Here is a 13590-nt window from a genome sequence, read left to right as displayed (position 1 = left end):
GTTGGCCTCTCATCCCACTCCACAAATTAGACATTTCTGTTCATTGGTTGTACAGTCAATGATTGTTCAGATTTAGATTTACCCACATATTTACTATTAATTTTATCTTTACTTCTTGAATCTCAGATTTCCACCTGGAATTATTTTCTTCTTCCTGGATACATCCTATATGTTTCTTTAAGTGAAGGTCTCTTAGTGGTAATTTCTCTAAGTTTTTGTTTGTTTGAAAGAAGATATTTTCCAGACAACTGTCTTTTTTTCACCTTCATGCTTGAAAAAACAGCTTTACTGAGTCTGGAATTCTGGGTTGATGGTTGTTTTTTCTAAACACATTGAAATTATTATTTGACTCGCACCTGGCCTCTATGTTGCTCTTGAGAAGTCAGCTGTCAGTCTCGTTGCGATTCTTTTATTGGGAAACTTTCTCTTTTCCTCCCTCCCTTTTTCCTTCTATTTATCCTTTCTTCTTTTCTTCTTCCTCTTCCTTTTTTTCTTCCTATTCCTCTTCTTCTTCTTCCTCTTTCTCTCTGGCTGCTTTTAATATTTCTCTACGATGTATCTAGGTTTGGCTATTTTTATTTATCTAGTTTAGAATTATTTATTGGGTTTCCTGAGATTAAGGGTTGTTGTCTTTTAATAAGTCTAGAAAATTGTTAGTAATTGGCCAGGCAAGATGGTACATGCCTGTAATCCTAGCACTTTGGGAGGCTGACGTGGGAGGATTGCATGAGCCCAGATGTTTGAGACATGCTTGGGCATGTTGGGCATATGCTTGGGCAGCATAATGAGACCTTGTCTCAAAAAATCAAATTAGGCCGGGCGCGGTGGCTCACACCTGTAATCCCAGCACTTTGGGAGGCAGAGGCGGGTGGATCACAAGGTCGAGAGATCGAGACCATCCTGGTCAACGTGGTGAAACCCCGTCTCTACTAAAGATACAAAAAATTAGCTGGGCATGGTGGCGCGTGCCTGTAATCCCAGCTACTCAGGAGGCTGAGGCAGGAGAATTGCCTGAACCCAGGAGGCGGAGGTTGCGGTGAGCCGAGATCGCGCCATTGCACTCCAGCCTGGGTAACAAGAGCAAAACTTCGTCTCAAAAACAAACAAACAAAAAAATCAAATTAAAAAAAGAAAATTTTTAGCAATTATATCCCTGAGTTTAGGTTTTCCCTTATTATCTCTATTTGCTTCTCCGACAGCTCCTATAAGACATTTGTTAGACTTTCTCATATGGTTTTCATACGAGAATATTTCTTCCACATTTTTCATCTCTTTTTTCCTCTCTAGATTATTTATTTATTCATTTATTATTATTTTTTTAAAATAGAGACAGAGTCTCTCTATGTTTTCCAGGCTGGTCTTGTGGGCTCAAACAGTCCTCCCTTCTCTGCCTCTTAAATGCTGGGATTACAGGCATGAGCCACCACACCCAGCCTGGATGATTTCTTTGATTGTGTCTCTTAGTTAGCTAATTTTCTCTTCATATGTATTTGTTTAATCCACATATTGAGTTTTACAGTTCAGCTATTACATCTTTTTATTTTCAGGAGTTCTTTTTCATTCTTTTCTAAATTTGCTTGATTGTTCTCTCTAGATATTTATTCTGTTTTCAAGTTTCTCTTTGATTTCATTAAATATATTAAATATAACTATTTTATATTCTTGGCCTGATAATTCCGATATCTGATTCTGATTTCAAATTTTACTTTCTGTTATTTCTTCCTGCTCTCACTCATGTGGTCTTCTTATTCCCTTATTTATATTGTGACTTTGACTTCAAACTGCTCATTTTTAAAAACTGTATTTGTGTCTGTATTAGTCTGTTTTGTGCTGCTGTAACAGAGTACCACAGACTGGGTAGTTTATAAACAATAGAAGTTTATTTGGCTCATGGCTCTGGAGGTGGAAAGTCTAAGATCAAGGGGCAGTGTCCGATCTTGGCTTTCTGGCTGCGTCATAACATGGCTGAAGGCATCACAGCAGCAAGAGAAAGGGAGAGATCTAACTCACAGCCTCAAGCCTTTCCATAAATATCATTAATCAGTTCATGAGGATGGCCCCCTCATGGCCTCAGCAGCTCCCTTTATGCCCCACCTCCCAACACTGCTGTAGTTGCAGTGGGGGTTAAGTTTCCAACACATGCTTTTTGGGGGACACATTCAAATCACAGCTATGGATATTCTTTGAGGCCTGGAGTTTATTTCTGCTAGTTTCCGTAGAGCTATGTCAAACTTAGACACATCTTAAACTCAGATTTCCTTTTAAGATTTTTTCAGTATCACACATGGCATGGGAATTTGAACTTCAGCCTCTCATGAATTCTACTTGTGGTTATATATTCTCAGAGAAGAATATTTTCCCCTCCACTCAGTAGCAAAGTTGAATAAGGGAAGTTTCCTGCCGTTCTGTTCTGTGTGACAGGGTTATTTCCCATTCACATTTACTTTGAAGGCAGAACCCTCTGGAGTTGTGGTGTGTGTGTGCTTTATGAAACTCCCCACCTTGACTAGGCTCTAGGCTTTATCTGCTTCCCGGTTTTTCCTCTTCAGCATCAAAGTGATCATAAAGGTGTCCTGTGTGTGTCAGAAACTCTCAGCGTGAATGGTGGCTTTGGTGTGTGCTTACTCTCAGGATTCATGCTCTCACTGGCCGGAGTCTTTAATGCCAACTCAGCAGTGTATTTATTCTTTTTTTTTTTTTTTTCTTGATTTGGTTAAGAAATTTTTTCTGAGACAGCTTCTCAGGGGCTCTAATCTGCCATAGTAGCAGAACTGCAAGTTGAAAACTCGTTTTATGTTCACTGTTTTCTAGATATATTTGGTAGCATCGAGTCAAAGATAATGACAAATTGTTCTTCAGCCTTTTGAAATTCTGCAGAAGGTATTTGGTCTTAAATTGAAGCAAAAGAGTCACTCAACTATAAGAAAACCTTTGTTTTCTAATAGTTTCTAAAATCTTGAAATCTAGAGTTGGCCAACTAAAGTTTTCAGAACTTTATATGTGGAATTTTTGGGAAGTAGTATAGATTTACTTTATTACATTTCATCAACTTAATACTACTACTACTATTAGCGCATTATCTGATGTAATCTTTTAACAATGCTTAGTAAGAATGTACTCTGGGAATCAATCAGAATTTCTGATACCAAAATTCCTGCACTTACTCGTGATGTTATATTCCTTTCAACTAAGATTTGAGGCAACTTGCAAACGTGTATTCAGTATAAAAGAATAAAATTAATCACTGAGAGACTTGAGGCAATGGATAGGAAAACAGTAAAGCTTTGAATAAAAATAACACACAGGAATGCATAATATTTTTTCCCAATAACTGTGACCTGTATTTGGTTTTAAGCTTTGTGTGTGTGTGTGTGTGTGTGTGTGTGTGTGAAAGAGAGAGAGAGAGAGAGAGAGTATTTCTCCCAGGCTTGAGTGTAGTGGCACAATCATGGCTCACTGCAGCCTTGATCTGTAGGCTCAAGAGATCCTCCCACCTCAGCCTCCCAAGTAGCTGGGACCACAGGTGTATGCCATCATGCCCAGCTAATTTTTGTATATTTGGTAGAAATGTTGCTCAGGCTAGCTTTGAACTTGTGGGTTCAAGGGATCCTCCCACCTTGGCCTCCCAAAGTGCTGAGATTAGAGGCATGAGTCACCACGCCTGGCTGGTTTTGTGCTTTTTAACATTCACTAAGAGTAGGGAAAGCAAAGAACAACTAAGTTGGTTTGTGTGTTGCCCTGTTAAGTAGGACAAATTTCTGTGACTTTGTGAGCCTTTTGGCAACACTGTTGAAATTGCATCAAGGCCCTGATGACAAAGATTGGCAGTGATAAAGTAGTCTGGGGGAATATCTTTTATGTTTTAGTTATAAAAATTGAAACTCTTCTAAGCTATTGACAGCTGCATTACTGGGAAGTTGGTTTAGGGCCGGACCTGCCTGGTGAAGGACTGGCCCTGGTGGGATCTGGAGTCAGGTGGGAGCTTCACTGAGCATCAGATTTCAATCCACTGCAGAGTTTCAGATCACTCCAGTTGTTTGCATTTTGCCAAAACAGCCACTCTCTAAGTCATACTGGGAGGGCCTGAGATGCATCTTCTCCCTTACAGCTACTTTAATTGCAATACAGATAGCCTGTGTCATCTTCGTCGCAGCTGATCAGGGACCAAATACATAGGGCCAGATTATAAGTAAACTAGCTAATGGTGTGAAACTTGGAAAAGCCATTTTACTGTGTGTATTTGGGTCTTGTCAGCAATTCCTGAGCATGGATAGGTGTGTGTGTGTGTGTGTGTGTGTGTGTGCGTGCATGCATGTGCGTGAGAGCTCTTGCTGTGGTATACAGGCACAATGAAAGTGTATAAAAACAAATGTAGGGGCCAGACGCTATGGCTCATGCCTGTAATCCCAGCACTTTGGGAGGCCGAGGTAGACAGATCATGAGGTCAAGAGATTGAGACCAAATTGGCCAACATGGTGAAACCCCATCTCTACTAAAAATACAAAAAATTAGCTGGATGTGGTGGCACATGTACTCGGGAGGCTGAGGCCTTTTGTTTGTTTGTTTTGTTTTCTTCTTTAAAAAAGATGTTTATTTTACATGTTATAAGGATTAAATGAACACTGAGGGTATTTAGCAGTGGCTTCTGCATTTGCCCGTGTGAGCACTTCTCATACAATTCTCTGTATTCCTTCAGGTAAGACAAGTTGTAGCACTGAAAAGATCACTTCATAGAAGGTGGTTAGCTTTGGGCTGGGGTGCTATAGCTGTTATCATAGGAATCATAACTCTGTTAGTCATAAGCAGTGCCATATCCATCATCATAGTCATATTCTCCATAAGTCTCTTGTGTTGGGGGTGGTGGTGGAGGTCTGTACCCAGTTGGGGGGACTCCTCTGGCTCTGGGAGTGAGGAGTGAGAAGTCCTCTTCCCTGACTCACGGGTCCTCGGGTGGACAGGACTCCTCTGGGTGTTGGCGTCCCTCGTGGTACTGCAACTCCAACGGGCCGGGCTGTAACTCCTTCCGTTCCCCTGGTTATTGCTGGGGCTGGTACACCTCTTGTATTAGAATCGCTTGAACCTGGGAGGCAGAGGTTTCAATGAGATAGAGTCACGCCACTGCACTCTAGCCTGGGCAACAGAGCGAGATTCTGTCTCAAAAAACCAAAAAACCAAAAAACCCCACAAGCGTAAAGTTCATGGTTAGATTTCTTAACTTCGGAGTTAGTCATCTTGGACAAAGCAAACTGGGATGACTTTTTGTGTGAGCCCCTAACTTAATGACTAATAAATAAAAAAGATCAGTTGCTGAAAATAAACATGCTCAAAAGTGTGCAGTCGTTTTAAACTTTCTTTTTCTTTGCTTCAAGGATTTTGACTCTTTCTTCTCTGCAAAAGAAGAGAATATTATTTATTCCTTCCTTGGCTTGGCTCCTCCTCCAGACTCAAAGGTAAGTTTGCACAAACTCCTTTGGGGATCCATACAGGTAATACCAAATAAAGATAGAAATCAGCATCTAAGACTGCTTAATAAATGGTGATCTTTAAATTAATGTGATTTTTGTATACTTCTTAATCTGATGAAATCCTATGCATAGAGATAATGCAGTTTTTACTAAAAAAAGTTCCAAAATTGACAGATACAGGTGAGGGGGGAAGGAAGGCAGCAAACCACACTGCCATGTGTGTACCTATGCAACAATCTTGCATGTTCTTCACATGTACCCCAAAACCTAAAATGCAATAAAAAAAAGTTTCAAAATTATGCTTTTCATGTTTATGCTATGTTATCACCTCGTTATGGCAAATTTTATAACACCGAAGTTAGGAAATATCATTACTTTGAATAATCTTGGGTGCATTCATTAAATATATAAGCATTTGAGCTGCTAGATTGTGTTTATACAATTCTTTTGTTTTGACTTCTCATATAGCTTTATATGAGTTAATTTCATAATGGTATGTGCCCTTATGGTTTATTTCTATTTAAATGAACCAAACTGCATTTTGTTCTCAGAAAAATGGGACAAGTAAGATCTCGATTCAAGAACAAGATAAGTTTTATCAAGTTTTTTTCTTCTAGTGATGTCTCATCTTTGATTACATATAATTAAATAGAGAATTATGCTAATAAAGCCAGTATGATGAATTTGACTTGTGTGCACGTTTAATTCACGAGACTTGCTAAGACTTGCTGATGGATTGAATGTGGATAGGGATGGATCCATGATGACTTCTAACCAGTGTGTGTTAGATTCTGCTCTGAGAGAGGACCATGTTGACAGGGGAAATTAAGTTTGAATGAGACAGCTGAGTGAAGTGAAGTAGGCAGTTGCATGCTGACCTCTGCGAAATCGGGTTGGAGATGCACATGTGGAAGCTGCAAGCATGTAGATGGAGCTGAAGTCATGAAAAGTGGATGAAACAAAGTAATGAGAGAATTGACAGAAGGGAGACCAGAGTGGGGGTGGAGGTGGGGCTTCAAGTTTAAAGTTGGCTGGAAGATAGAAGGTGAGAGCAGTTAAGGAGGCTAAGATGGAGAGTGGGGAAGGCAGGAGGAGGTCAGGGGCACATGGTGTCATGGCAGCCCAGGAGGAGCTCAGCTCTTTACAGAAGAGGGTGATGTTAGTTATGACAAATGCTGCTGAGAGATTGAGTCAGGTGAGGCCATAAAGGTGACTACTGGCTTTGATGACATGGAAGTTATTGGAGGCCATGACAGAAGTAGTTTCAGAGGCGAGGTACAGGCAGATGCATGTGGTGCAGACAGAGTGGTGTAAGGAGGACTGGTAGTGACAGGGAAGGACTATGCATAGACAATGATTTGGGGGCAGTTTTCCACAAAGGGAAAGAGAAAATGGCAGACATCATGGTTTTAAAAAGCAAATGGGTATTTATCCTAAGGAAATATTCCAAAATAAAGAATACTACTTCATGGTGACAACCAGTGCAGAGTTATTTCTAATTAAAAATAGTGAGTAACCACAGGTTCAAAAATGTAAGCATAGTGAAAAACTATTATGCTGGAGACAGTGGCTCACACCTGTAGTCCTGGCTTTTTAAAACTCCTTCCCACTACTGGAAATTTGGGCAGAGTGCCTTGAGTCCCTGCTTGCTGCCAGTTCCCTAGCTTCCTCTCTCCTCCCTATGTTCTGGAAAGTTCTCCCATCTCTATTGTTTACCCAAGCTCAATCTCTCTTCTTAATCCAAGGTCTCTATCTTTCAATAGATATCTCCCATATTCCTGCTACTTCCTAATCCCCTTCTTCTGGACCCCAGACCAGAGGGTGGTAGGAGGGGAGAGTCTTGTTTTTACAAAGGCCCACTGGGGGTTGTCTAAACAAGAGGGAATTTTCTATTCTTGGTCAATAATAATGTGGCAAACCTTTGAAATGACTTTTTCTTTAACCTTTTATAGATTAAATTCTTAGACAAAGCTACTTTCTTCACCAAGAGTCCCAATAAACGGAAGGGGGAGAGGGTAGTAGAAAAATATTTTCTTTCTGTTCACCACAAATTCCAGGAATCGTTTTCCTTATTTCTTCCCTTTGCAATATCTTTTTATTTTTTTCATTCCTTTTTTTATAGCATTAGAATCTTTTCTTCATGTGGCTATAGGCTTCATAATGATCGTTTAAAACTTTTTGTCTGATATTCTGTCACATTGATATATCATAATTGACTTATTCCTATATTTTTAATTTTTACTTATTGTATCATAAATGTTTAAGCTTTTATGGTATCATAATGGTCATCTAAATATTTTGTATAACATTCCGTCAAGTTGATGTTCCATTGGGCCGGGTGCAGTGGCTCAGGCCTGTAATCCCAGCACTTTGGGAGGCCAAGGCGGGTGGATCACAAGGTAGAGAGATCGAGACCATCCTGGTCAACATGGTGAAACCCCGTCTCTACTAAAAATACACACACACACACAAAATAGCTGGGCATAGTGGCACGTGCCTGTAATCCCAGCTACTCAGGAGGTTGAGGCAGGAGAATTGCTTGAACCCAGGAGACGGCGGTTGCGGTGAGCCGAGATCGCGCCATTGCACTCCAGCCTGGGTAACGAGCGAAACTCCGCCTAAAAAAAAAAAAAAAGATTTTTTGGCCGGGCACGGTGGCTCACGCCTGTAATCCCAGCACTTTGGGAGGCTGAGGCAGGTGGATCACTGAGGTCAGGAGTTCAAGACCAGCCTGACCAATATGGTAGAACCCTGTCTCTACTAAAAATAACAACAACAACAACAAAAAATTAGCCAGGTGTGGTGGTGGGCACCTATAGTCCCAGCTACTTGGGAGGATGAGACAGGAGAATGGCTTGAACTCGGAAGGTGGAGGTTACAGTGAGCCGAGATCACTGCATTGCACCTGGGCGACAGAGCGAGACTCCATCTCAAAAAAAATTTTTTTTGATTAATTAATTAATTTTTCAGAGACAGGCTCTTGCTATGTTGCCCAGGCTAGTCTTGAACTTCTGGGCTCAAGCAATCCTCTTGCCTCAGCTTTCCAAGTTGCTAGGACTGCAGGTGTGAGCCACTGTGTCCAGCATAATAGTTTTTCATTATGCTTATGTTTTTGAACCTGTGGTTGCTCACAATTTTAAATTAGAAATAACTCTGCACTAGTTGTCACCATGAAATAGTATTCTTTATTTTGGAATATTTCCTTAGGGTAAATTCCCATTAGCTCCTTTGGTGAGACAAAAATGCACAAATGTTTTTATGGCTTTGGAATGTACCTCCAGTTGCTTTCTGAGAGGATTGTAACGTTCGTCCTGCTGCACTGCGGTGGACCAGTTTCACTGTACCTTCCAGAGAGGAGCATTTTAATCTCCTTGAGCTTAGGACCATTAAATTCTATTTTAGAAATTCATGCCTGGTTTTATTGTGCTATAAGAAGGGAATTTGGCTGTGGTAAATTTCTGTGTTAAGCACATCTTTGTAACCAAATGAGTATTTTTTCATTTTTGTGTGATATTTTATTTTTTAAATTGACAAATAAAAATAGTATGTATTTATCATATACAACATAATGTTGTGAAATACGTATACATTGTTGATTGGCTAAACTGAGCTAATTAACATCTGCATTTCATCGTATACTTTATTTTGTGGTGAGAACACTTAAAATCTCTCTCAGTGATGTTCAAAATACAGTGCACTGTTATTTACTATAGTCGCTATATCACAGAATCAATATCTTGAACTTATTTCTCCTAACAGACTACTTTGCTATAAAAAGATTGTTTTTTGAATATTTAAAAATTAACTTTTATCAAATATTACATGTATGATATTAGAAAGGTCAAATAGTAAAAAACAGTCCTGCTAAACATTGCATGGCAGCAAATGCCTTCTATTTTCCTGCTTTAGTTTGCAGTGTGGTAAGGTGCAGAATTTCAGGCTGGGCATTGCTGCACCTCAGAACTGGGAAGGGCCGCTCCATCATCTCTTCCCATTTCCAGAGCTGCTCTGAGATCACATCTGATGCCAGTCTGTCTCCAGATCTTTTTATCTGCCTTTTTTTGTTTTTTCCAATTCTGCGAGATTTTAGGGTCTTCTTTTTTGGTTTTGAGGTTTTATGTTGAGGTAGCTGGTAGAGGTCTTTGTTATTTGTGCTAGGCGTTTGCTGGGACCCTGTAATATGGAAGGTCGTGCCCCTCGGCTCTGGAAGACAGAATGTTAGAGGACTTCTATGTGGCTTCATTTCCAGTTTGTTTTCACTTTCTTTTCTCTTTGGAATTCTTCTTATTTAAAGTTGGACTTCTTGGATGAATTCTCTAATTTTCTTATCTTTTCTCTCCCAGTTTCCATATTTTTGTACTTTTCTACTTTCTGGCATATTTTCTCAATTTTCTACTTTATCTTCCCTCTATTGGTATATTTTTTTTCCATTTCTCCTATCAATCATATTTGAACTTCTCAAAAGCTCTTTTTTGTTATCTCTGCATATTCCCTTATTAAATAGCTTCCCATTCTTATTACATAGGTTATTTTTCTTAATTCCGAGTTTATTAAATATAGTTTTTTTTACATCTTCTTCAACTCACTGAATTCTCTGTTTTCTCTAATTCTCTTTCTTCTCTGTTTGTTTTACTTTCCTTTTTATTTTTATGTAAGTTGTTTTCCTCAGATGTTTGGCGATCTTTGACTGTTTGTATTTAAGACAAAGTACTAAGCTGGGAGTGGTGGGCGCATGTCTGCAATCCCAGCAACTAGGAAGGCTGAGATGAGAGGATTGCTTGGGCCCAGGGATCGGTTCAGGGCCAGCCTGGGCAACATAACAAGGCTATGTGGTAGTGGTGATGGTGATGGTGGTGATGGTGGTGGTGATGGTGGAGGTGATTGGTGGTAGTGATGGTAGTGATGGTGGTGGTGGTTATGGTCATGATGATGGTGGTGGTGATTATCATGATGATGGTGGTGGTTGGTGATGGTGATGGTGGTAGTGGTGGTGGTGATGGTGGTGGTGTGGTAGAGGAGGTGATGGTGGTGGTGATGGTGGTAGGGGTGATGGTAGTGATGGTGGTAGTGGTAGTGATGGTGGTGATTGTGGTAGTGGTGGTCATGGTGGTGGTGATGGTAGTGGTGTTGATAGTGATGGTGGTGGTGTGGTAGAGGAGGTGATGGTGGTGGTGCTGGTGGTAGGGGTGATGGTAGTGATGGTGGTAGTGGTAGTGATGGTGGTGATCATGGCAGTGGTGGTCATGGTGGTGGTGATAGTGATGGTGGTGGTGATGGTGGTGGTGTTGGTGGTGATGGTGGTGATGTGGCAGTGGTGATGGTGGTGATGGTAATGCTGGTAGTGGTGATGTGATGGTGGTAATGATAATAGTGATGGTGATGGTGGTGGTGGTGATGGTAGTGGTGATGTAATGGTAATAATGGTAGTGATGGTGACGGTGGTGGTCATGGTGATGGTGGTGACGATAGTGATGGTGGTGGTGATGAGGGTGTAATGATAGTGGTGATGGTGGTGGTGTGGTGGAGGTTGTCATGGTGGTGGTGATGGTGGTGGTGATGGTAGTGATGGTGGTGGTGATGGTAATGATGGTGGTAGTTGTGGTGATGGTGGTGGTGTGGTGGAGGTAGTAGATGTGGTGATGATGGTGGTGATGGTAGTGATGGTGATAATGGTGGTGGTCGTGTGGTAGAGGTGGTAGAGGTGGTGATGGTGGTGGTGATGATAGTGATGGTGGTAGTACTGGTGGTGGTGATGATGGTGGTGTTGGTGGTGATTGTGGTGGTAAAGGTGGTAGGGTAGTTATGGTGGTGGTGGTGATAGTGGTGTTGGTGCTGGTGGTGGTGGTGGAAGTGTTAGAGGTGGTCATGAGGCTGGTGGTGGAGGTGGGGGTGGTGGAAGGTGGGAAATAAATCTGACTACCAATGTTCTAGAAGCAAGTAGGGGAGGGAATAGGAATGTCTCCCCTTTCAGAATATGAACGTCTTATATAGACCCCCTGTTTTCAGCATGGTTCTCCACTTCAGCTGGCCTTGTGCCCAAGAGGCCGTATCTCCTCTTGTTCAGCTTCTACAGAAACAAAAACTGCTTATTTAGAAGGGGACAGTCACTTGCCATCCAGGGATGAGGAGGGAAAGTAAATCTACTACTTCTTTCCCTCATACCCCTCTTTGTAAGCAATTAGGTTTCAGATTTTTTCTGGTTAAAAGGGATACTCAACTATTCTTTTTTCTGCCTTTGAATTTATGTGGATATTCTTTTCCTGCAAATAGACTTCTTGCCCATTTACCCTGTTCTTCTGAATTTATCCTTTTCTTTTTAACATCTTTATTGTATTGTCAGTGGAGTCCTGGTAAGAACAGTGATCTGTTTTCAGCTTCCCATGATTAATTAGAAAACTGCCTGTAGTTTTCAATGGTCCCAGTCTTCCTGGAAAGGAACTATAATCCCCTATTATTCTATTAATTTCTTTCCATATGTTGGTTAATTTAATTTAATTTATTTTTGGTTACATAATTTGAGATGAAAGATTTTAGTATCTGTGCTTTCTTTTCTTTTTTTTTTAAATAGCTTTATTGGGATATAATTCACATACCACACAATTCACCCATTTACAGTGTACAATTCAGTGGTTTTTTATATATGCAGAGTTGTGCAACCATCACCACTGTCTATTTCCAAAATATTTTAATCAACCCTAAAAGAAACCCAGTACCCCTTAGCTGTCACCCCCTAATTCAGCCTTTCTACCTGCCCTAGGGAACCACTAAAATGCTTTCATTCTCTGCAGACTTGCCTCCTCTGAGCATTTAATGCAATGGAACCATGCACTATGGGGTCCTTTATGACTAGCTTCTTTCACTTGGTATCATGTTGTCAAAGCTTGTCAACAAGGAATTACCAGTATCAGCACTTCTTTCTTTCTTAGGGCAGACTAATATCTGTGGAATGAATGGATAGACCACATTTTAAGTATCCATTCATCAGTGGATGGGTATTTGGGTTGTTTCCACGTTTTGGCTGTTATGAATAGTGCTGCGATGACCATTTGTGTATCTTTTGTTTAATCGGCTTCCAGTACTTCAGCTTGGCATCAGAATCTCTTGGACAATTTAAAAAAATTCAGATGCCTGAGTTTTACTCTACACTTAGTGACCCCAAATTACTGGGGGAGAGGCCCAGGGATCTACATTTGCAAAAAGTCTCTTAGTTGATTCTGATGCTCATTTCTGTTTAACAACCACTATATTAAAGACTCATTTAACTAAAATTCATGTATAAGCTTTTCCAGAATGAATGTGATATCATATTTCCTGTAGTTAAGAAACTCAAGTAGTGCAGGGAAATTATAAGGCCACTTCGTTCCTTTCTCCATGCCTGATTCTTTCCCCTTTGTGAATTTGGTATCTCTCTCTCTTTCCACCAGCAAGATGTCTTTTTGTGCTGCATTTTCAATACCTAATGGTTATATTTTATGAAATTTGCTTTTTTAAAAGGCACCATGGAAATTTTATTAATATTTTTAAACAACAATAGTCGTAGCGGTAGCGACAAGAACAAACTCTTAGGCCAGGCGCCGTGGCTCATGCCTTTAATCCTCCGGGAGGCAGAGGCAGGAGGATAGCTTGAGCCCTGACATTGGTGACCTGCCCGGGGAGCATGGTGAGATACTGTTCTCAAAAACAAACAGGCAAAAAGGAACAGACTCCTAGAGGGCTCGCAACTTAACCGATACTGTGAGGCTCCCAGTGGAATTCTAGCCATTAAAAAAAGTAACTCATATGATAGCATTTAATAGATGTCAAAGAAAATACATGGTAAGTGAAGAATGAGGCTAAAAAGTTCAAGTAGATTGCCCCAGATCACAAGGCTCATAAGCTGCAGACTAGAATTTGATTTCAATATTTTCTGATTATTAACCCTATTGGGTTAATAATCCAATTCCAATAATCCAATAATCCTCTTCACTCCCTTGTGTTTAGAGGTACATTTATAGAAAACCTGTCTACCCTTAAGTCTAATATAAATTTTAAAAAAACCTCACTTGTCACATAGGGAGGTAACTATAACCCCAATATTTTACTCTACAGTTAATAATTAGAAGAAAAGATCCAAACATTTTTTTTC

The 13590-nt window shown here is 40.4% G+C and overlaps 1 protein-coding gene across 3 annotated transcripts in view; it reads left to right on the top strand.

Annotated features, from left to right (window-relative positions):
* The window catches only part of SH3BGR (SH3 domain binding glutamate rich protein), a 62309-nt gene that overhangs the window by 24614 nt on the left and 24105 nt on the right, over nucleotides 1-13590 (top strand). For all 3 annotated transcript variants that reach the window (XM_039480404.2, XM_010338257.3, XM_074389258.1), the window contains exon 3: nucleotides 5370-5450. In XM_039480404.2, the coding sequence (XP_039336338.1) occupies nucleotides 5370-5450 (81 nt within the window). The remainder of the gene's footprint in view (nucleotides 1-5369; nucleotides 5451-13590) is intronic.

Source organism: Saimiri boliviensis, chromosome 18 (genome assembly GCF_048565385.1).
Source record: "Saimiri boliviensis isolate mSaiBol1 chromosome 18, mSaiBol1.pri, whole genome shotgun sequence".
Classification (NCBI taxonomy): Eukaryota; Metazoa; Chordata; class Mammalia; order Primates; family Cebidae; genus Saimiri; species Saimiri boliviensis.
The sequence above is the reverse complement of the archived record's forward strand: the minus strand, read 5'-3'. Positions and strand labels throughout refer to the sequence as shown.